Genomic DNA, 25,657 nt, shown 5'->3' with positions numbered 1-25,657 from the left:
ATATAAACGGCTAGCTCATGTATATACAGTTTCCATGTTTATTTATTTATATGATTATATATTTATTATACAGCTAAGGTTTTCTGTCTCCTGTGTTTCGACAGGGTGGCTATGCGGCATACAGGTATGCCCAACCAGCCGCAGCAGCTGCAGCAGCTTACAGTGACAGGTAAGTCTTCCAGCTCCCACTCTGTCCCAGGGCATTATTGCTTACTGCTTACATTTGCTGTCCTCAGTAGAATTTCTCGTGTTTAATTCTATTTGGAACACTAGCAGATGTCCTCACATCTGGTATTTTTCCAGTGATTTGGCTTAACCTTCTCCCAGTGCACATTAGTACACCAATAAGTAAATCATCCACATAAAGATGTTGATAACATTTGGAATTACTAGCATGTTTGAACAGGGGCAATAATTATTGTCTCTGTAGAGTCTGAGTGTGAGTCCAGTCTTTCATTAATCTCGCATAGCTATTTATCATTTGTGCAAAATTTACTGAATTTAAAAATGGTTCAAACGAGACAGAACGGTGTGATGGTTGATACTTTTCCAATAAAAACACATCCCAAAGTGTTTTATTCCTCTTATACCATAGCAGTTTGCTAATTTTACTACAGTAACTGGAAACTTTATAAATAAACAACATAGTATACATTTTAATATTTACTATAGTTTCAGTTAATGTTGTGGAAGTTTGTGTTCATCACTTTTATTACTATAATCACTATAATTATAATGAAGCTATTAATTCAGCTATTTAAGGTCATTTCTCACCCGCCTTTTTTAAAATAAAGCTGTTTTTTCCTTTGTTGTAAAACTGACCATTACAAAGCACTCACAAATAAATATATCCGTCGATGCATGTGAAATCATTGTCTTCTAACAGTTTCATCATATAAATGAATATACATTTTCTTCAATAAATAACACTGCTTTTTTATCAGGTTATCAGTGTTTCTATAGGAACAGTAACATATTAGAACAAGAGCATTAATATATGCATTATTGTGTGATTTGGATTATAGCTGGAACTACTGTCAGAGCTTTGCTCCTATAGAAAATTAATCAGCAGCACTATGATATAAATTGCATTAGCATCTCAGATACATACATTCATAATCTTGCACCTGAATGAATTTACTATCTGGAGCTTTGGCCACTTATCTCAGACCTGGAGGGCTGTGTGTGAGTGTGTTTGCGAGGGTGGGATGTGTGTTTGAGGAGCAGGGTGGTGCCGTGTTGTCAGTAATTTATCTGGGACCTGTGGGGACCCTGTCAGGTTGGATCAGGGCAGACGCTGGTTTAATCTGGGCGAGATTGAGCGTGTCAGTGGCGATAAGGCCCAGCCCTGCCCACTAGCCTGAAGAGCACAGATAATGTAAGATTTATCAGAGGCAAGCGCTGATCCACATCAGAGCAGGTGAAAAGACTGGCGTTCTGCTGCAGTGATTTTAGCTGCCTCTTCTCTTCATGCTCTCATTCCTCCCATTGCCTCTTACTCTATCATTCTGTCCTCCCACAAGCCTCCTTCTGAAAAAAAAAGCATTTCTTCTGTATTCTCTTTATTATTTAACAGGTCTTCTCGACACGATGTTTATTTATTTGATATTTTATGGAGCAGATCACTGGAGGCAGAGTGTTACAGCTACAAAATCAAAATTTATTATTTTTTATTTTGCTTACCTCAGAAGTCGTGACTCTGTAATATATATGTGTATTCAATTGTGGACTGAAACTACGAGGCTAACATAACTAAAAAGTAATAGAAGTTTGTGAATATCAATTAGCAGCATATAGACTGCAAGGCAAAATCATCAAAAATTTGCCTCAAACCAGGACAAATAGAATTGTCTTTGGTTTCTGATACTGTGTGACAACTGTTCTGTATAACTGAATCAATAAGTACTTGATTTACATACAGACACATTCCATATTAAAGGAAAAAGTTTGTTGATCTATGCATTTTGCTGCCATAGTTCCACTTGTCTTCTTTTAGTTATGAATCAGTGGCAATCAATGCAAAATTATTCTGACCTGAGAATGAAAACGATGTAAAGCATATGACTTGGCCTTCAGAGTCACCAGATATCAACTCTTTTAACCCTTTGTTAAACCCTTTTGATAACTTTGGACCCTTTTGGTACTGTTTGGGTCAAACTGACCTGGGACAATTTTGGGTTTTTAAAAGCACTACAGAAATCAATGAAAAAATTATAAAAGTTGTTTTTTATAGATTTATACATATAAAACAATGAAAAAGAACTGTGTTTAAATTAATGTTTTTTTTTTTTTAATAAACCGCCATTTGCAGTTTTTTCATTTTAAATTATTTGATATTAATCATTTATGTTCTATATGATTTAGTCTGACAAAGTGATTTGAAACAAGTCTGTGATGACATCCACATGAACTTTGCATGATTCTAATTTGAGGTTATTTGTTGATAGCTGCATTATTTTCATTCTTCATGATTTCTACGTTTTTTCAGCAACAAGCTCCATTGCAAAATACATCAAAACTACATTCTGACACAATGTCTCAGCTGATTGGTCAAAAAGAGAAATAGATAATTGCCATTAACATACTTTTCTATAAACCATTCTTTTAATGTGAACTTTTAGGAACTTATGCTAGGTGGAATAACTTTGTGTTTAATACTCATAGCATGTTCAGCCATGTTTACTTAAGGCAAAAATGATTTTTTTTTTAAACAATTTAGTTTATAAAATGATGAATGAATATACTCCTGCTAAACTGCATTTTGATGTAGAGCTTTAGTGATTTACCTGCTGATATTTTACAGTGTAACTCTAATTTGCTCCATATTGACCTGGGGATTCCCAGATGAAGCACACACAGACACTGAAAATCCTGTGTGACAAAAACCTGGTCAGATTCGATAGCATTTCCATGTGAAATAGCCATGTCTGGGCTAAGGATTTCCCCCGTCTCCCCTTTTCTCCTTGCTCAGTCCCTGCCCTTAGCCCTGGCCTTGCAATGCCTTATCTGCTCCCCACAGGCCCTCATTTGCAAGCGTGTGTTGGAGAAAAGTAAACAAATGAAGAAGGGAAGTGTTGGAAGTAAATAAATAAATAAGTGAACAAGTGAGGCCCATCATGGAGGAATTAGTTCCAACCCACCAACAATGAAAAGAGTTAGAGAAACAGCCATCCCCGGTGCAGGCTGGGCAAACAAGGCAGGGCAGAGGAGCATGGCCAGAATGAAAAGAGCTACACACACATACACACATGCACACACACCAAATATATCTTAACCGCACTCACTCTTCCAGCTTCCTTCCTGTTCTCTTTATTCATTTTCTCCATTCACATGTCCCACTCAATTTTATATAACTTTTGCTACATCCTGAAAGATGAAATGCTCAATACTTTTTCACCAAAACACCATATGACTGCAAAGGTGTTTTCCCCATAATCTTTACCTTTATACTATACTGTATTTAATCAAGTATAATATGTTGACTTGAGATCAAGATTGAATGGAATAATGGGAATTGAAAAAAAAGACACTGGTCTACCTTTTGAACTATTAACCTCTATATTCTCCACTCTATCTACAGCTATGGCAGAGTCTATGCAACAGCAGACCCTTATCACCACACGATTGGACCTGCAGCCACATACAGTGTGGGCACTATGGTAAGTCTTGCTTTCATAAACATGAATCTGTTACAGTCCAGACACAAATACTCTAGAATTCATGCACATAGTTTCATAATGTTACTCGAGCAGTTGCTCAACCCATTTGAGAAAAAGAAAATCTGGCAAGGCATAGATGAAAGGTTTATCAATCCCATATTTAATGTAAACAGAGGTATTAAATTATGAAAGTATGATTGTGGATTCTGTGTTATGAACCTGACAATTTTACTCGCCTCATTTTACTCCTCTTCCCAGGTATGTATCGGTTTGTCCAGAATAATTGAACATTGAATCTCAGTTCCCTAGTAATTGAAAGGGGATGTTCTGTCTCAAAGGTGATATTGAACTGAACTTGATTAATTCAATCAACTGATTTAAGAGTTAAGTCCGAACCATTTTACTGTCCACATGAGAACAATCAACTTGTTGTGAGGATAGTTGTTCTGTTAATGTTTGTTTTTAGCTAGCTTTTGCAGCTAACATCAAAGATGAAAAATTCTAAAACTCCTATCCGTGCAAACTGAAACAATTGTACAATATGTTTGTTTTGGGTTTTTATTTGTTTTTATGGTTGTGGGTAGGGATATATCCAAAGATTTATGACCATCAAGCGCGTGCAGCAGCGTGCCAAGGGATATTAAAGAATAGGAAAAGATATAGAGAGCAGGAAAGACCAAAAAGATTTCATTGCTTTCACCTTCCCATGCCCATGGGGCTTATTGGACAAACACTCTGCCTAAGACAAATGGCTGGAATTTACCAAGCCGACATGCGTGTGATTCTCAAAACAGTGATTCCCAGTGCAGCTGCTAGCTAAAAGCTTTCATTAATTAAGACCATTTTTTCCTCTTCATTTACTTAATTAAAACTGTGGCCTGTGTTGATTTTTTTTCTTCCTTCTTCCTCTTCCTCTTTCAAAACATCCTCCCTTTCTCATGGCCATAATTTCTTGGTCTGAAGCACAACAAATAGCAAATTTGGAGCTTTATATGGGGCAATAATAGGTCTTTAAAGCTCTGACGAAAGTACAGAGCAAACTGGTAGCGACTAAAGGAGTTGATAGGAACTACCACTGATCTCCAGCCAGGGAATTTAAAAGAGTTTAAGCATATTTGATAATCAAATCTCATTTAAAAATAAGATTAATAATGAGACCCAAAGAGGGTAAAATGATTTTTCCTTCAATCTCTGGAATTGGAACTGATGTGATTTCATGCCAACTTTTGAGGCATGAGTGTTTCTTTTAGAAAGTCTGGAGTTGGAGGGTTTTTTTTTAAAGTTGATACTGAGCAGCAGTCCAGCTAAAACAGAGCAGTGAGAATGTGCTTAATGTACCCCAGGACATCTCTGATCAAATAAACCTGAGGACTAGAGAAATCATCCTCTGGGCAGAACAAATATATTGAGCCTTTAAAGAGAAGCATCTCCTTCTTGCTCTCTGTGGGGTTGAAGAGAGTTGTTAGGCCAAGATAAAGGATATTAATACTGTTTATATAGCTATAAATCATTTAGTATTGTTGGAATTTTTTTCTTCTTAAATGCAATAAGATATATGTTTTAACTTAAAATTGTGTGTGAACTGCTTTAGTCGCTACCTGTCTTAAATTTAAGAGTACATGTGGGATCAGAAGCCCATTAGTCATGGAATTAAATGTGCCACAACAAAGCATTTAGATGATTTATTAAGAAAAAAGGAAGAAGAAATGGAAGGAAACAGAACACAAATACTTTACACTGATTGGAACCTTTTTTTTTTTCATCTTTGATGTTGCAGGCTAGCCTATACAGAGGAGGGTACAGTCGCTTCACTCCATACTAAAGACAGAAAATTCATCCCCAGACAAAACAAAAAGCAAACAAAAACCAAACGCAAACAACCCACCTTCTCCTTTCCTGGGAATCTAAATAGAACAAAATGCTTCCAGGTTACCATCGACCCCACCTTGTACACCCGTTCAAGTCAAACCTCTTAACCTTTCTGAATTTTTCTCATGTTTTCTCTGGTGCGTGTATGTGTGTCTCACTGTTGTATTGATTTGGAATCTGTTTTGTTTGTATTGAAATGCGTGGGCCAAGACAGGAGGGGCTGAATGACAGCTTGTGGGGAGGAGAGATGCTGTTCAATGAGCTTTCTCATTTAGTCTGGCCTTAGATTTATGGGCATGAGCTCAGCTGATTTATGTTATGAGAGCGTGAAGGGAGAACGCCTCGCACTGGCTTTATGCGTATTACTCAATGGCACTGCACTAAGCAACATGTGCAAAGCAACTATCCGGCCAGAAATACAAGCATATTTAATTCTCTGCTCTTGCTTGACTAATACAAAAAAGAAGCCATCTGTTTGTATCACAAGTGTTCAGTTGTGGTTCAGTAGGAATGATATACTGTATTATGAATTTTCACCATTGTTTTTTTTTTTTTTTTTGAGTTTATTTTTCCTTTTTTGAAAGTGTTACTAGACTACCTTCTAACTCATTTTAACCCCTTTTATAAAGCAATTTTAGCAGGAAAGGGTAATTATGAAAGGATTTGTTTTGAAAGCTAGATTCCTAATTATGGAAAAGAGGCTGTGCTGCCCTTCTGCTGAATATCGTACATCTGTTATAACATTACAATTTCTGTTTCACTTTAAAAAACTCATTGGCACAGATCTCTCCTCACCTTCCAGTAAACAATAAAATGTATTCATGCCAGTTTTATCAACATTTTTATTAAACCCTTATTCGCAAACCCATGCTGATGTTAATGTGACATTTTACGGTATTCCTGTCAAGAAATAATATACTGTTAACCTAAATGTATTCCATTGCTACAGACCAGCATAATATTTTAAGAAATAGTAAATGCAATTCAGTTAGTTACTTTTTTTGCTCATCTCCTATAATGCTGATCTTTTCCAGTGATTGACATTCAATGATTGATATTCAAATGTTTTTAATGCATATATCTATATATATATATATATATATATATATATATATATATATATATATATATATATATATATATATATATATATATATATATATATATATGTCAAATCTCAATCAAAAGAGATTTTATAGAGTACTGTTTTGTTACTTTTCAATTTGAATATAATTATTGTAAAATGCGTACTTCTCATAATATATATATTATGAGAAGTACGCATTTTACCATAATTATATATATATTAATTCCATAATGATAGATAGATAGATAGATAGATAGATAGATAGATAGATAGATAGATAGATAGATAGATAGATAGATAGATAGATAGATAGATAGATAGATAGATAGATAGATAGATAGATGTATATGTATATGTATATCATGAAAAGTATGCATTTTACCATAATTATCTTCAAATTGAAATGGAACAAAACAGCAGTCTATAAAATCTCTTTTAGTGGAACAGAACTCTTACATTCATAATCAAGTGCCCTGAGCGAGACTTCCCAGTATAAGTGTGCACTTAATCACAGCTATTATCTCCAGCTCTTATCTCATTCTGTAAATAAACATTGAGTATTAATATCACAAAGGAAGAGCGCATCGGTACTACATGGTCTGTTGCACCCTCTAGCTGATAAAATCACGAAATCCCGCTGCAGCTTAAATGAAGACAGTGAAGGCATAGTGGTGTGCTGTTGAAATATTCATTGCTGTTGTGGCACACATTTCTTCTTAAAGGTCACTCTTGCAATGAGATGCTGAAATACAATCATGAGATAAAACTGTTAAAAAAAAAAAAAAAAAGGCAAAAAGTGCCAAGTAAGTTTAAAATGAGAAACAAGGAGGAGGCTTCCCTTTCCCTTGAGATTCTGCACATTTTGCAGAGATGAAGCACCACAGGGTACTGAGCAACATGTTCAGCTATTGATTTGCTGTTGAGGTACTTGTTAAGCTCTTGGTGTGTCCCGCCGAGTCATATATTTCTGGATCATTATTAGCTGACCAAAAATGTATAGGTGACTTCAGAATCCTTAATAAGACAGCAACGATTTAGGAGTTCTTTCAAAGAGGAAGGGAGAGTAAGATGAACAGGTTGGGTTTTGAGAAAATCAATCGAACCTTATCAGACATGGTCTGTACCTCCTCTCAGGTAAGATCCATATGTTAACCATGTCACACTATCCTAGATTGAATCACCCCGAGAGAGTGGTTGTTACCCTTGAAAGATATTTAGTTTGTCATTTGCTTTCATGATTTTACATGTGCATACCTTGAAATGGGTGTATATTCTAGCATTTTAGTAGTGTTTCTTATGAATCAGGGCTGTTCTTTGTCCCAGTGGAGAAGTGGAGAAGTTCACAGGTGAAAAGCTCTCTCAAGGTGACATTATGCTCAGACCCAGCACTTTGTAGAAAGCCGGTGATAAGACATGCTAGGCCTTTAGAGAACATACTGTGAGAGAGAGTGAGTAAGAGAGAGAACGAGTGGGAGAAGCCAATAATCCTTTCTGTGAAATAGGGCCTCTCTCGTTTCCAAGTTGTTCAGGGCGTTGATCATGTCCCTGAGGCTCAGAAGCAGCTCACATCCCTATACACTGACACACATTCTGCCCAGTAAATAGCTGCCTGCTCACTTCAAATGGAATAGAAAGGTGGGAGTTATAGAAGAAAGGGAGAAAAGATTCAGGACGGAGGGGCAGCATCCAAAGCAATTTACTCCACAGATTAAAGATAACACCATTGAGTCAATAACCACTGATCTCATTTGAAGATACACCAGGCTTACCTTGCGTATAGCACTGCTGTTCAGCTCGTTCTATTACCATAGCAGTTGTGGCTTCAGACACACCATTCTCCTTCTAGACTGAAATCACATGCAGCCTATTGTAAAACAGTGATTGGATGCAGTGCTTCCCCCGATTTGAAGAAAAAAATCTACCATACAACGTAATATTTCACTTAAATAAGCTTCCTCTTCACATCCACCACTACCTCCTCAACTCTCTGAGCTTCGTCGTCTTCTTTAAAAAGAATTTTCTTTAGTATTGATAAAAAGAAATAAAGTTGAGCCGCTGAGCCCGACCCCTTTCCTTGCTACTATAATCCTAGTTAAATATTTAATAAGTTTCTTACGAACACTGCTAAGATAATGACTGTAACATCAAGTACATTTATTAACACATTTATCATTGTTCAATGTTCTTTTATAAAAAAAAAAATAAATAAATAAATACTGCTAGATCAACAATATCATTTTACAGTAAGAAAAATGTGCGGATGTTTAAATCGAGCAGCTCAACACACGTCAGGCATTTTCCTCTAACACCTATAAGTTTTCAGTGTTAAGTAATAACATAAATGTATTTGGATAAATACTTTTTTTTGTTTGATTGTTGGGTGTTTTTGGATGGTACCTCAAAACACAGTGCCTCCAAGCTAGCTAGTTACTAGCCTTAGATAAAAAAAAATAAATAAAAAATCGTGCTCTGTGGAAATGGAATACAAGGCTAGTGCTACCAAAATGATTGCAACCATAAGCTGTAAATAAGACTGAAATTGGTTTGACATCCATGCTTGCACTTTATCAGTTTTAAACAGTTTCTTCTTGTTGTTGTTAGTGGTGGTGTTTTTTTTTTTTTTTCGTTTGTTTATTTGTTTTGTTTTGTTTTGTTTTTTAAATTCGTCAATGTACATATCCATTTTTTTTGGAACAAGGTCAAGCCTACTGTAGGTTGATCAGAAAATAAATACTTATGTGTAACAATAGATATAGCATATTTAAGAAAATGTAGCTCTGCTGTAGTACTTCAAACTTAGAGAAACAAAGCAAACAATGTATTCTTCCTTTTATAAAATAATATTATAAGCCTACAGATATTCCATTGTGAATTTTTATATAACTATGTAAAATGTTCAGTCATATATTTCTTTATACATTTTTTCCGAAGAGAAAACAGAACTGATTATGTCTAAATGTGTTAGAATAATAACTGTGCTGTGCAGTTGGGCTACATAAATGTGTTTATATGATGTTTCCAAATAACTTGAAAGTATTAAAGCTGCCCTATGACATTTGTTTCATTTTCATTTCAATTAAAGACAGATTTAAAAGACTCTGCTGTCATTCTACCAACTGTAAAACAAAATCAGAGAAGTGTAATGCAGTCTGTCTCATTCTAACACACACGTCCTGATTTACTTAAGAGTAAAAACACATTTAAATTTAATATGACCTGAAAATAAAATATGTACCCTAACAGGAAGTTAGGAAAGAATTGTGTCTTTCACATAGACCTAGAATCATGGCAGGTTCACTGTGTATATTTTATTTAATAAGCAAGCTATTTTGGAGCATTCCTGCTCAAGCTGTGAAATGCAAATCAATTAATTTGGCAGTGAAGCTGTAATTGACCAACCCTTAAAGCCACTTTGTGAATGGCCAATGCGTGCAGAAATTAATATGTCTAAAGGGCACTGGGCATTAAATTTGCAGAAGCCTGGTTCTACCAACTGAATATATACTGTCTTCATAATGAGCCTTAAAAGATATCTTAGATTTTCAAAATTATGACATTATTAATTATTACTGTGGTATTATTACATTTATTAGATTTTGCTGTATACTCGTTCCTCCCATGCCAACAGCCATTAAATTGGTTTTCTTTTACAAATACTTTATTAATGTAATCTACACTTATGTCTACAAACATTTATTCATGTTTTTTTTCTGACCTATCTCGCTTGTCTTTAGTTGGTGCTATACTTGAGTTTCACATTCAGTTTACCCTTACACTAGTCTTAGGGAGATCGGTATTCACTGCGGCTGCCAGGAATATTTAGTACACACAAGAAACCTTATTTACATAATGTTTCCTCCCCCTAGTTTGCATATGATGTAATGCACACAATTATTCTCTGTAAATCCCCCGCAACATGCCCTCTATCTGCATGCACAATTTACCCAACTGCACATGCAAAGAAATGTTCTTTATTTTGGATTTTAATAAATCAGAGCCCAAACGTTCAATCCATTCGAAAATATCTGTCTACTAGCTCCTACTTTCTACTAATTCACTTCCAGAATCTTACTGATACATAACTATGCAGAAATGTACAAATCCTTTGTTTTTAATTTTAGTGTTTCTTATTTTTAGTATAGGCATTTTGTCTACATTAAACAGAATTATATGCATCATACTGTATTATTACTCAATTATAACTCCATTAGCCATTCGTGTGATCCAGTATTTAAAGACTGAGGCTAAATAGCTCTGAAAAAAGGAGTGCTTAGAGGACAGTTTGCTGGCATCAGAATGAATGTATGCGCTTGCAGATTGTCATGATGGAAGTCTTCATTTTACACGGATGCTGCAGCAAGCCATTAAATGATTGCCTGTCTAATTGGCTCTGTTAATGCAGTCATTTGTAAGATGGCACCATGGGCCAAGGGCCAGTACAAAATGGCAGTATTATTTCTGTAATAGAATTTGTTCTAATTATGGTAACAGAATTTTAAAATAGTTACCAGTTTCACCACAAAGATAAAGATAAATATTAGTTAAAAAAAAATCTGAGAACTGCAATTCATTTGAATTTGAGTTTGTGCAATGCAATAATATAGTGAAAGAATCTGGATTGATAACGTGCAATGGAAAGTGAATGGCACTAAAAATGTTACAGCCACATTTGTAGACCTCAGATATTGTTAAGCAAACTTGTATCGCTGCTACATATAGACTATGTCATTAATGCACTTCTAATTTAGTCAGGCAATTACAGAACAATTTAAATTCAATATATATTTTATTTTATTTTATTTATTTGTTTGTTTTTATTTGTATTTTATTTTTTTTTATTTAAACATGCAGTTTTTCTCTGCCAGGGGATTTTTTGTATATGTTTATAAAAAAAAAAAATTACTTCTAGAACTATATTACACTATTAGATCCTCTTTTATATGTATATGTCACCTGTGTATTTGCTGCTCAGCTCATGTGCAATGTGTACTGGACATTTTCAATGTTTCAGGTCATACTGTGTGAAAACATTGACTGGTAGTAAGATTGTCCACGTATGTATTGGTTATGGACTCTGATGAAGACACTGTAGTTATAGTTCTGTACACTTCTGTACAGTATAACATTGTAAAGATGTTTTTGTGTCTAAATAAAAAGACAATTCTAGCATGTGTGTCCTCAATGTGAATGTAATGATCTTCAAATTGAAATTTAAACCAGACACTGTGTATAGCCTACTTTTTCTTACAGAAATGGATGTATATGAAAGCAAATTTTTGGCTATTAGTAGACTTAGAGATTGCATGTGTTTCATTGTCTATGGCAGCATCATTTGAAAGAGAATCTGTAGCCGGTCACAGATGAGTAGGCAGCCGGATCGAGCGTCTCTAGTAACTCTTTCTCTGAGTCTATTTCTCTCTGTGTTTGTCAAGCAAGAGAGCAGAGCCCATCATGAGTCTGTGTAAGAGATAAAGTGGCTCATGTCGAGAACAGAAGCCCATCATGGGGCTTGATCAGTATGCCAGAGCACATCTGTGGGCTCCTCCAGGGAGGGCTGAGCAACAACAAAGTGATGTTAAAATTAAAGTTGGCCTGCATGCTCTTGTGAGCCTCTTCAGTGCAGCGCCACATCTCCCTAAATTAGAGAGCTTCTGTCAGGAAGAGAGCCCCAGGACACCTTGGACTCCCGGTTTTGCTCCTGATCTTCTCCTCCTCTCACCATCTCTCTGTTGTTCTGTTTCTCCAACTTGTCTAACATCTGCCCATCTTTCGCTGTGGAAACTGTTCCTCTTCTTGTTTATTGTCATCCTTCATAATACTACTTTGTTATCTTCAATTTTTCCAAAGCTCCTTTAAGGTGTCTTGCTTTCTGTTCAGCCCCTCTGTATCAGGATTTGTGGATAATCCTGAAATGCATGTTTAGCATTATATCCAAGGATTATGTCGGATATTTCTGAAATAATTTCTGAGACCATACAATTAGCAGAATATAATAAGCGTTTCAGTAATATAATATAATCTTTTATTGTTTAATCAGTTCAGCTGTTTAACAAGTGCATGTTAACATACAACAGCTTACAGGATAACGTTCCACTAATCAACATGTTTTTATGTTTCTAGTAAATAAAAGAGAAAAAGAGGGATCATAGAAGAGGCGGACATCGGCTAAATAGTGGACGACAAGAAGGATTAAGGTGGCGATACAAAACAAAACACATAAAAATACAAAAACACATAAAAAGAAGGATCCCTTCAACCAAGGCTGTGAGTTGGAGGCATCATATCTTGATGGAGACATGAATGACAGCCAAGCTGTGAAGCGGAAGAAGAATTAGCCTTCACCTGTGACAGCCTGGCTGGGTGGAGGACGAGACAAGAGCTCATCATAAAAACTTTTTTTATTTTTCTAAACTTTTTTAAGTTTGTGATCTCAAAAAGAGTAAAAGATGAGTGTATATATATAAATATATATAAATCTATATAGCGATATATGTATGTATAAATATGTTAGAAAATGTTACAAAAAAAAAACTCAGCAGAGGTAAACGATGCATGAATGCAGCGCTGTTGGAGAGGGGGGTTGAGGGGACATGGTTGTTTCCTCACCCCCTCCTCCTTTTGCAGACTAGCTTATCCTGCCCTTAAGACTGGTTGGAGGGAAAAGGGTAAGACAAGTGGGCTGCAACCTCTTTAGACACAAGTCTGGCAGCCTGGCTTCGTCTAGGGCTCCAGTGTGTGGTAGGCCTGAGTCTTCCATCACTGACCTTCTGCTATGGGTCAGAAGTGACAGCTAATGCCTCGGTGGACAAAGGCTAAGTTCCTGTTGAACAGCATTACATCCCAGAGAGAAAAGGTCAAGGGCCTTTAGTCATTGATGTAGGCCTGAAAAAGAAACTTTTATTCACTCCTTCGCCCTCCATTTCTCCTAAATGTCAGTATCGTTGGCTTAAAGCAGTTTTATAAACTTGACATGAATTTGAAAAGAAATCATTTTTAATTTGAATTTTGCAAATATAGATCCACTGTACTGTAATTACGTTTCATGCCAATGTCAAGAGATGATACTTTTAAAAGACTTTAAAGTTTGTTAAGACCTTGTAATATTATAATTTAAATAGGAGAGGCAGGTCGAGTCAAGAAACTGTAAATATACCACCAAAAGCCTGTCCACGAAAACAAAAAAGAGTGCAAGAGATGTCTTTGAGGTCGTTCCCATGCAGCGTGTGATAAATTGTCATTATGCATACTTTAATGGTTATGGATAAGTGTGGCAATTGCCAAAGCTACAAGACCATCTAATGACCATCTCCATCCCTAAATGAGAAGATAGAGTTCATACAGGCATTCATGCTGTCTGACAACCCTCTGTTTTCAGTAGCACAATGTGTAAAGGCCCAGTGAAGAAAAATGGGCGCACTGAGACATACGAGGCTGTGTGTGTGTGTGTGTGTGTGTGTGTGTGTGTGTGTGTGTGTGTGTGTGTGTGTGTGTGTGTGTGTGTGTGTGTGTGTGTGTGTGTGTGTGTGTGTGTGTGTGTGTGTGTGTGATATAGTGTGTCGGCCTGGAATGGTCACAGTGGAGTAAGTGGGAAATGGAAAAGTGGAAAGGGGCTTCACTGATTCGTGGCCCCAGTGCTACCAAAAAGCATTACATTGTAGTGTTGTTGTGGAGGTGGCCATGTTGTGTAGTAAACCACTTTTGTACATGGTGTCAGGGGGCTACAAATTAAGACAATTGGAGCTGTCTGCTTTGTATTGTCACAGGAGTTTGGCCATCCATCTTGAAAATAGGCTCTTGCCTGCTATAATGTGGGAAACAAAGTGAGATGGGCGGTAGTTTTAGTCAAAGGGTTGCAAGCGAAATTTTACTAAAGTCTGTTACCTTTCTACTTCTACTGAGCTCCACTTTAGTGATATCCATATATAGTTAAACATTGTACTAATAACATGCTGCTGAGCATGGGTCAAATGTCAATTGTAGCCATTTACTAATGTTGTATTATTGTATTACAAGTATGGAGAAAAAAAAAACATTTCTATATGAATATATCTATTTGTGACTTTGCGACCCTTCAAACAATGATTTTATTTCTTGTTTTCAATGGTGGTTCAGGTTTTGCACTGTTAGTGTACTGAGAGATTTTTACTTCGGTGGCATTTCTCTGTCTGTCTGATTCTTTGTTTCAGCTATTGAATGTACTTCAAACTCTTGAACTTTTTAGGTATATGTCCTTATTTTTTAAGTAGTACTTTGTAAATGTATGTACATGGTCTAGCTAGTCTCTGTTCTGGTACTGGACCTGAGTTCTAATGGAGATGTCTGTGTTGACTACTGTTATATGATTAAAAAAAATAATAATAATAACGGAGCACTCCAGGACAGTGTGATCAGTCAGAATTGGTTCACTAATGTGCTTCAAGAAAAGGAACAATGTGCTGAGGTTAATAAGAAAACAGTAAAATGTTTTTGTTGATGCAAAATGTGAAAACTTACTTACATGCAAAAGCTTCCTGTTATGATGTATTACTCTATATGTGAAATTAAAACATGAAAATGTTTTTTTTTATGTGACATGCAAATCAGACATGCTGATTTTCCCGGATTTTGGTTCAGACAAAGAATGGTACATTTATTAGTGTGTAGGTAAGCCTCTTCTCCAGATGCCATTCCCAAGCTTTGCAAAATCATGAGCTTCCTTGGACTCAGGTGTTATGTCAAGACAGAACTTACACGTTCCACACCATGAAAATATAACTCCTCTTCGCTGCATTTTTGCTTTCAGAACAATACTTTATTTTCTATCAAGCTGGCAACTCGTATCTCAGTGATTGTAATACATTAAAGGTAACTATACACTGGGCAATGGAGGCACTTGTTCGCCTGTTAGAGGAGAGTTATGGAGCATCAGCATGTATCAGCAGTGGCGGATGGGAGCTAACCGTCAAGACAAGCTGTTTCAGGGACATTAAATCCGACTGGACGATTCTGTACTGAAAGTGACTGTAACTGAACAAAGTAACAAAAGATGTCAATTTCACAGAGATCCAAGACCTCTGGATTTATTTCTTTGCTTTTGTCTGTATGACATATATCTTGTTTACATGTCCTGGTTTTAGACCGCTGTAAGGTGTGTATCAGCCCTTGCACTGTATCTCTTGGCTTGTTGTCTTCACCCTGTGCTCTTGCTCCTTCCTTGAAGTCTGAAGACATGTCCACCTAAGCACCAAAGTCAGCTCACCCTGTCTTCCTTAACCCAAAGCCAAAAGGCAATGCAAACTCTAGTGTGTTCATACTCCTCCCTTTAGCTTAAGCTGAAATGAAACATGCTTTTCTAACTTTCTCTTCATCCAAAATTTGTCTTCCTACCAGGCCCAAGCGCAGTTATGCAGACAACTTTGTCAAACTCAGATTGATGAAGGAAACCAATATTTATAAACACAAACCTAAATCTAGTTCAGTAGTCACACACCCTCTCCACAATCTGCAGCCATGTGTGTCTTCACCAGTTCCCTAAGCACAAAGGTTTGAATGGGGTGTGAGAAGGCCATCTCAGTGAAAGAGTATCCATGAATCCATCCCTTCCATTCATCTGTCAGTCCATCCCGTGTCTATGTGCTTCCAGCCCCTTTATTTTCTACAAATGTACAAAATCTCCTTTTACTGTCAGCTCAATACAAAATGTGTTATATTTAAAAAAAACAAAACAAAAAAAAACAGTGTTCTTATTGTGCTACACTGGCTCAATGTAACAACAAAGCTATTTTTAATATTTTCAGGTTATTTTCTTCATAAATATTTTGCAGTTGTTCCAAATAAGTACAAGTTTAGAAAAATAAGCAGAAAAATCAATATTGAAAATGAAAAGACTGTTCAGGTCTAACTTTGCATTTGAGTTGTTCTCTTTCTGTATGCTTCCAATGTGCTTCAGACAACCAGTACTATTTATTATATCATTATCTTATGATTATTATCATCATGATTAATATGATTATTAATAAATATTTCTTTCTTCAACAGTCTGCATTGTTTTAATTACTTACAGATCTTTACAGCAGTTGTTTTTTTTTTAATATATCGCATAGTATCTATTTTCTACTAGTATCTATTAACTCCTGAATTATTAACCATTTAGAAAAATTAGTTATAACAATATATATTTTAAAAAGTATCAGTAATAGGTGTATTCATGCTTCACTCCCAGTGTTCCAGATAAAGGGGTTACATAAAATTGAATAAATGAATGAAAATAAGAAGCAGATGCAAGTATTTACAGTATATAATGAACTCGTAGATGTGAAGATGTACAGTCGTAAACACAAAGCTTTTGGTGCATAAAAGAAGTTTTTCAGCAAAACACTGGTTTTAAAATTGACCTGAAACCTAGAATATTTCGAGCAGCTTACTGTATATAGCACTATATTTCAGTGCCTTTTTACTATGAGATTAGTGCATGTACACAATGCCCTTTTTCAACTCGGACCACAGGATTGTAAATGTAAGCTACCATTGTGTAATAGTGATTCTGCTTTTCCTGTATTTCTATATTAATTCGTTTGCATGTTTGCTGATCTGTTCATGATGAAGTTTTAAATTAATATTTGCCAGAGGCAACCGAGATTTTGGCAGTCACTTGGTCGAATTAATGATGTAATTAATCTTCACTCTTCAAGATCCACTACCAAGCAATGTTCCAGTACCATATTATATTGGTTATTATATTGGATCCATGTACAAAATGTTTTACCATGCAGAAGGTGTTCATGGTGACGTTTATATATATATATATATATCTTCTAGTTTGGTTTTGAGTACATCACAAATCCCCTTATACTATAGTTGCATTGACCATTATTGAAGTTCAGGAGCTGAAATTTGTATGTTTCTAGCGGAAATAATTTCTTTCTTTCAACTCTTATAATCAATATAATTACTGTCATGGTAATTTACTGCTAATTACTGAAACATTAGTACTGAAACACTCAATAAACATGCTTGAAAATATGTTTATTGAGAATATATTTTTGGTCGTTGCTCCATTGCACCTTTGTACCTTTGTCATTTTAAGCTAATTTTCATTCATTTCTTTGTTTGAACATTGACTGGCTAAATAAAATCAACATACCACCCTTGTGCTCCTCAGTGGAGACCAACTGTATACTAACTCACATAGACATTTAAATTTTAAACACAGAGGTATTGGAATAAGTTACAGTATATCGGGTTGTACATCTCCAGGAGGAAGTATTGGAAATTAGTGTCAATGTGATAAGTAAATAATCAGTAATTATTATTAATGAGCCATAGATGGCTAGTAGTTTTGCAGAAGAAACATAAGACTCAGTAATTACTGTTTTTCACTCAGTAATTAATGCTTAGTTAATAATGAACTCCTGCTAACATACTTGCTGAGTAATTAACCAGTAGTTCTTAGCAGTTAATAGAACTAAGATAATTGCTATTGAACAGCTACTCATTCGTTCCTACTTAGCTCCTGTACTCAGTAGTTACCTGCTACACAGGTAGAATGTAGTGTTACTGTGGGGTTGACTTTGTGTTCTCTGAGTGAAAAGAAACGTTTGATATCAGTATCACTGTAAGGATTTTTATTAATCAAGGTCATTGTTTAACTTCTCACATTAACAAATTTAGGCAACTTTAACTTTCGTTAGCTTTACTGTTACAATGCATGTTCAGCTGCCTTGACTAACTAGTTGTTGGTACTATTCCAATTTCTTTGTTAAAAGGCAACTGTTTGTTAACACTGCATTTAAAATTTTGTCCTATTTAATGCCCTCAGACAGGACAATGAATGTTGTGTAAACAGACCATTCAACTTTGTGTTAGAAAAGAATGAGGCATCGTCTGTTGTGTAGTCAATGCCGGTGTTAAGATTCAGAATTGCGAGTAAAAAGGATGATGCGAGTTTTAGGCCAATTTGTCTGAAATCCCCAGACGACCATAAGATAGAGTGTACCTGTCCGTTCCACGGATGATCATTTACCTACACAAAGCAAATGCACCATTGATCTCTCCTCTCTGTCCTCCAAAACAACACAATACCTGCACTCATCTACTCTAACAAACAAGGTTTCACTCTCCACATTGATCCCATGTTTCAGTACTTTTTCATCACCTCGTTATACATGCTGTGTGGAGTCTAGTCCAATCAAACAAAGCTTTACATCTCTGCTAGACATCACCTTAGGAACCGGATGAAAAATGCTAGCCTAGAATCATCAGAACCAACAGTGTGTGTTTAAGACACAGAGTTCCTCACTTATTGTTGCTCTTTCTCTTTTAGTTCTTTTTGCCATTTAATTTATGTTCTAATTATGGAAAGGAGCTTACTCGTTCCTATGACCGCTTTAGTGGAGTAAGTCTCTCTGATCCTTCTGTCTTGAATTACAGGTACAGGTGCATAAAGCTTGAGTTCTCAGAGGTCAGACTTTGAACATAGCCTGTTAACATGGAACATTTACACATCTTGCATTAGTTTAGGAGACGTGTTTTGTGGCCAGCATAAGAAAAATTGGTTTCTTTGATATGAAAGCTTGATGCACAGGGTTGGTTTCCAACTCATATCATAAGCAGGCCACTGCTGACATAAAGCTGTCATTCCCTGGATGAAGGCTATTAAGAGTACATGCCTGTTAGCTCACTGTGCACTGCTAGGCTTACATTAATTACATGTGAATATTCTATGTTACAACAGGACATATCCTTTTTTCTGAACACTCAGAAAGAGAGGAAGAAGTGAGCAAAAAAAAATGCCAAAGCATTAATACTAATCACTGGTGCGGTAAATTAATTTTGGATTGCTTCTATGGGTTCGTACAAAATTGTTTTGTTGAGGGTAAAAAGGAGATTAAGGCTTTAATTATACTTGGAAATTAATTCCAGAAAATAAATCTGCAGTTTTAAAGGGTTCTCTTTCATGGTGCTTATGTGGTGTCTGTCATGTGTTGAGTATTTAATGAGAGGCAGCTGACACAGTAAGAATCACCTACTGTCAATATTGTGACTATTATTGTCACTACATTAAATAGAGTTCATTACTTTATGGCCAATAAATACTGAAGACATGTAGTATATATAAAGTATACTTACAGAATATTAAATGTGTCTTAGATGTATTTTCTAATATATTTTCTTAAGTTCTTCTAAAAGTCTGAAATGCTGCAATGTTGTATATAATGATTTTATGAGAATTGCTTTTGTACCCTGCGAAACATCAGTGTATGGATGTCTGCTGAAGTTCCACGTTTCAGGATAAATCTCAGTAATATATATTGGTTATTATATTTATACCTGGGGGAACGGTGGCTTAGTGGTTAGCACGTTCGCCTCACACCACCAGGGTCGGGGGTTCGATTCTCGCCTCCGCCTTGTGTGTGTGGAGTTTGCATGTTCTCCCCGTGCCTCAAGGGTTTCCTCCGGGTACTCCGGTTTCCTCCCCCGGTCCAAAGACATGCATGGTAGGTTGATTGGAATCTCTGGAAAATTGTCCGTAGTGTGTGAGTGTGTGAGTGAATGAGAGTGTGTGTGTGCCCTGCGATGGGTTGGCACTCCATCCAGGGTGTATCCTGCCTCGATGCCCGATGACGCCTGAGATAGGCACAGGCTCCCCGTGACCCGAGAAGTTCGGATAAGCGGTAGAAAATGAGTGAGTGAGAATGAATATTTATACCTTATGAATGGTGCCAATCAGTTCACTGGGTCTTAGAAGGACAGATTCAATTAAGTGTCAGGTTGTGGTAAGGTTGAACTAAGAGAAAACAAGACAAAGTGAATGAGATGGATCCTGTGTGAGGGAAACTAGAAGAAATGTGCCCGATTCCAGCTCAAGGATAAGACTACAGACTCAGATAAAGTAAATATTTACTATAGAGTTGACGGGTGGGAAACAGAATGAGAGGGTTTGTTCCCCAGGCAAACTAAATGCTCATTCTGCTAAGTCTACACATAAATATTACACACTCATCCAATCCTCACATACTCTGTCCTCCTAGTCCTGGCTCCTTTCTCTCCATTGTTTGCTTATTTAATTAAACACAGGTCAGTTTTCCTCCCCACACCGTTGGTCTGAGACTTCACTAATCTGCCATCACAACTCTATTACCCTGCATCCCCCTCTCTCTCTCTCTCTCTCTCTCTCTCTCTCTCTCTCTCTCTCTCTCTCTCATGCTCTCTCACACACACTCACACACTCCAGATACAAGGACAAACACCACAACTCCCTAGTGTGTGCTCTGCCTACAGGTCTCCAAATCCCCCCACAAACACACCACCACATCAGAGCTGAGCTTCTGAGCTACTGCAACCCACAGCTCAGTAAAGTCAGAGAACAAAATGAAGAAGGAACCAAAAAGATGGTTTTCCACTCATTTAACTCCCTTGTCAGCTGTCATGCTCTGATATTCAATCTACATTGTTCCAAATTGATATTTGTTTAACAGCTTGGGGAAAGACAGTTAAAGCTTGGTGATGCTTTCTTATACAGTACAATATGTCTTAAGTAAAATCCCAGTGAGTGTACGTTATAAGGTCTGTGTATTAAACAGCTAATTATAGAAAATAAACTGGTAAGGAGAAAAGAGGTGTTTTGTTTTATATTTTTTCTGTAATTAGTTGGAATAACAAGAAGGATCTGGCATTCCATCCATAGTTTATGCCTATTATGATCCCAGGATGAAGTCTTACTGAAAATGGATGGATGGATGGATGGATGGATGGATGGATGGATGGATGGATGGATGTAAAGAAGGACGGATGGATGGACAGATGGAAGAATGGAAGGATAAAAAGGAGGCACCATCAAAATAGCATCACTACCAAATCTGCGATGTTCAGTGATTCTAATCTTCAATGATGGTAACAAGGCATGTTTTACAACCATAGCAAAAGTATCATCAGATTTCAGCATCCAACAAGGGCCAGTATAACCCCTCATGAAAGCTGGTTAGAGTGTTTTTATGCTGCTTGTGTCCTCCTCTCCCAATGGAGGTATTTGTGCTTAGAGCATGACTGCAGTGATTTTTGAGCAGGGTAGAACCAGTAAGACAGTGAGCTTCCCTTGGTACAGTGTATGGTAGTAGAAGAGGCTGCACTTTATGAGGAAGTACACCAGTGCTAAAGCATCAGCCTTCTCGTTTGAGTCTTGTTCCTTGCAAGGTTTCTGCTTCATGTTGTTTTGAGTTCTAAATCTAGTATTATATATATATATATATATATATATATATATATATATATATATATATATATATATATATATATATATATATAGTAGTATCAATATATTTATCACCAATAAACCTACTAATATATACATACATTTTATATATTTTTATATATATAGTCTATATATATTATATATATATATAAAGTCTATATATATATATATATATATTAACAATGTTGTTTAAAACACTATACAAATATTACATTCTTAATTTGAGATACATTTGTGGTCTGAGCTCTTAACTTTATTGTTACAATGATTTTACTGGGTTGTTTGTCATGGCTGGTACTATATATTGGAAGAAAGTTTAATATGCAACCTTTCCATGGCATTTAGCAAGAATATGTTGGCACTTGCTGCCTTGTTACTAGTAAGTAATTATCCAGTTATGAGGTGTTTTATGTCATTTATTACACATATTAAAACCTGTTAGTAATTTCATAGTAATTTACCGTTATTATTCTTAGCTGTTAAAAAAAAGAAAGAAATATTTAGGACTTAGTACCACTGTTTATATTACCGTACACTGTAAACATTGCAGACATTTACAGCAAAATACTGGGGTTTTTTTTTTGTACAGGATTATACTGCAAATGATTGGACAATTAGGAAAGTGCATACATTTACAGTAGAATAGCAAAAAAATCAAAGAATGATGGGTTATCTAACATTTCAGCAGAGATTGAGTCAGATAAAGGTTCTCTTTGTGTCAATGACTGAAAATTTAGTAATTTTATGTAAGTACATGCTAGCCTTTGCAGCATAGATCAGAAGTTTATGATGTTAGATACCATTACTGTAAGGATGCCATGGTTATATCCTTAAGCAAAAGACAATTGATCAGTTGTATTCTGCCTAAGTTGTATAGCAATTTGTATAAAAGCATCGGCCAAAGATATATTTTATTTTAATTGTACAGTTTGTTCCAGGAAATATACAGTGCATATATATATATATACACACCATATATTATATATTACTGCATTTTTAACAATTATTGTCAAATAATTAAACTGTCAATTTATTATCAATATATTTATCACCAATAAAACTACTAATATCATGTTTTCTGAATATGGTATGTTAGATGTTTACATGTTGCCCCAACATACTCGTTTCCCCCAACATAACTTTCCCCTAATATGTCTATACTGTACATCTGTCTGTGTACTTCATCTGAGAGGCTAGCCCTGAGTGTTTATATATACAGTATGTGTGTGAGTAAAGAAGGCCCTGTGAGCATTAGTTGTGTTTACTCCTGGCTGTGAGGAATAGTTCTATTTAAGGCAGCCCATCTATCTCAGTCACATTCAATACAGCCTCGGGTTACAGCATGCCTATTTAAAATGGAAGCATGCAATCGTACAATAATGCCAGGGCTTGTTTGTTACACCATTGTTGTCTCCCTCTTTATTCTCTATCTCTTTCCATCTCTCCCTCTTCTCCTGTTTCTATTCTTTCCTTTCGATTTCCTCTTCCTCCAAGGCTCACAGGTCCTCAGAGGCCTTTTCTGTTTCTTACAGCTGTTTAAGGAGATCATATAAATCGATGCAGGGGAGAGAGCAGAGACACTAATTATGGGAGAATATTGTAACTATGGTGACGAGCAGTCCAGCAATACCCTCGGCCCTCTGCCCTGCTTTATTATGTGAGTTCATCATGAACATGTGTCAAGATTATGATCTGTATGGATACTGGCCCAGGAGTTGAGTGATACCACAAATCTTCAAATGCTAAATGGACACTGTGGACAAACCGCCGATATGCATGAAAAAAACTTGACAAACTTGCTGAACATCTGCTGTGTTGTAAGAGTGATACTTGATATTTGATTGCAAATCTCCTATAAGGTCCATTCCTGTATTCCCATAAGTGCATGAGTATATATGTTTGTCACTGTTTGCTCACGGAGAGCGTGTGTTTATCTGGAAAGGATTCAGACCGGCCCTGCTCTGGTATAGGCTTGTTGTTTGACACCAAATGAATGTGTAGCTCGGTTAATTAGTAGGGCTGCAGGGCTGCCGGGCTGCACGAGGGGGAGGGCAGAGCCTCTGTCTCAGCAGAGCACAACCTCGACACGTCTCAGCGCACATCAGCTTGTTTTGATAAGGGACTTTCTGAATTAGCGCAGCTCCTTATGGACCACTTTCCCTGCGCTGTAGCAGCCAGCCCCACTCATTATTCATCCTGCTGGAGGAGAGCAAAAAACAAAAGTGCAGCGATGAGCAGCATTAGCACATAATCACCCACATGTCTGCTCCACATATGAAACAGCCTCATCCTTTATTTTTCTCTTTTTTGTGAAGTGCAAGCCAGCATGTTTTGCAGACCAGGCACAACAAAGCACCAGAAAAAGAGGGATACAGTAGCAGGTATTAAGAGAGGCCTCTGCCTGTCCTAATTCTTGCTGTGTCTGAACACTGATTCCTCACTCATCAGCTACATGGGCTCATTTAAATTTAATTGTGAGCAATTAGAAGCCCCCGGCCCCAGCAAATATATTAATTAATTTCCTCTAAATAGGTGTTTACTGTTTGACACCTTCGCTTGTCAGACTTTTAAGCTGTGGGATCAGACACATCTGACATTATGCAGTACATTTCCACAGTGACCTATCAAGCATCAGTCTTTCACTGATTCCACCCAGTTGCCAAATATATAGATAACATACAGTGATGGGAAAAGCTAAGCTTTTTTTAAAGTTACTATAAAAATATAGCTTAAAGACATTAAAGTCAATCCTTCAGATAAATGTAGCCACTACAGTATAAGCTACATGCCTTCAGTGTCTTAACTGCATTAAATCTACATCCTCAGTAGATGTGAGCTTGTGTGCTAATTACTAAGTAATAATCAAAATAAGATGACCGAAAAACAATTACTTAATGTATTATCATTAATGCTGAGCCTTTGAAATGCTGAGTTTTGTTGTTTGTTTGTTTATTGTTGTTTTTTTGGTGTGTGTGTGTGTGTGTGTGTGTGTGTGTGTGTGTGTGTGTGTGTGTGTGTGTGTGTGTGTGTGTGTGTGTGTGTGTGTGTGTGTGTGTGTGTGTGTGTGTGTGTGTTTTAGATTTGAACACACAATTTGCTAAAATTAGGCCAGTCATCCCTAAGGACTGGTTCTGAATCAGCACTGTGTAGCTGCATAAGACAACAGCACCAGCTATTTTTATGATACCTCTTCCAGTTTCAGTAAAATTCGAGAGGCATGCCCCCTGGGTGTCTCCCAGGATCCAACTGACCTCAACCTGGATAACCTGGCCGGGCAGTGGCACTCGCTCATCTACATTCATTTCACACAATACAAAAAATGAAAGAAAGAAAGAAAGAAAGAAAGAAAGAAAGAAAGAAAGAAAGAAAGAAAGAAAGAAAGAAAGAAAGAAAGAAAGAAAGAAAGAAAGAAAGAAAGAAAGAAAGAAAGAAAGAAAGAAAGAAAGAAAGAAAGAAAGAAAGAAAACTGGGGAACTCAGTTCATACAGCAGGGTGCATTAACACCTATATAATAAGTGATAATTTGATAATGGAGCACTTATTTGGTAAAATTAACAGCAGATAAGTTGTATTTTACACTTTACAATGTTTTCATGCCTAAATCTGAATATAATGCAAAATGAAATCAATTTATTCGTGCTTCATATCCAACACTAGTTACATTTAAGATTAGGATGTCGAACATCTGGGTGTCAGTTTAAAGGTAAAATTATACATTAATCAATCAATCAATGAATCAATCAATAAATAAATAAGCGATAATTAAGCAAAGGTTTATACAAGACACTCCGGTATATTTCATTTTCATATGAG

General features: G+C 36.4%; 1 protein-coding gene across 8 annotated transcripts in view; it reads left to right on the top strand.

Moving 5' to 3' along the window:
• rbfox3a (RNA binding fox-1 homolog 3a) overlaps positions 1–14,207 on the top strand; it is a 323,538-nt gene extending 309,331 nt beyond the window's left edge. For 7 of the 8 annotated variants that reach the window (XM_027177424.2, XM_027177422.2, XM_027177419.2 and 4 more), the window contains 3 exons: positions 105–169; positions 3,581–3,659; positions 5,437–5,519. In XM_027177424.2, the coding sequence (XP_027033225.1) occupies positions 105–169; positions 3,581–3,659; positions 5,437–5,481 (189 nt within the window). In that variant the 3' untranslated portion in view covers positions 5,482–5,519. Of the gene's footprint in view, positions 1–104; positions 170–3,580; positions 3,660–5,436; positions 5,520–12,735 lie in introns of those variants that run through there. The other variant, XM_027177421.2, reaches the window with a different exon arrangement.
• Positions 14,208–25,657: the final 11,450 nt, after the last annotated feature.

This window comes from Tachysurus fulvidraco, chromosome 8, assembly GCF_022655615.1.
Source record: "Tachysurus fulvidraco isolate hzauxx_2018 chromosome 8, HZAU_PFXX_2.0, whole genome shotgun sequence".
NCBI lineage: Eukaryota > Metazoa > Chordata > Actinopteri > Siluriformes > Bagridae > Tachysurus > Tachysurus fulvidraco.
The sequence above is the reverse complement of the archived record's forward strand: the minus strand, read 5'-3'. Positions and strand labels throughout refer to the sequence as shown.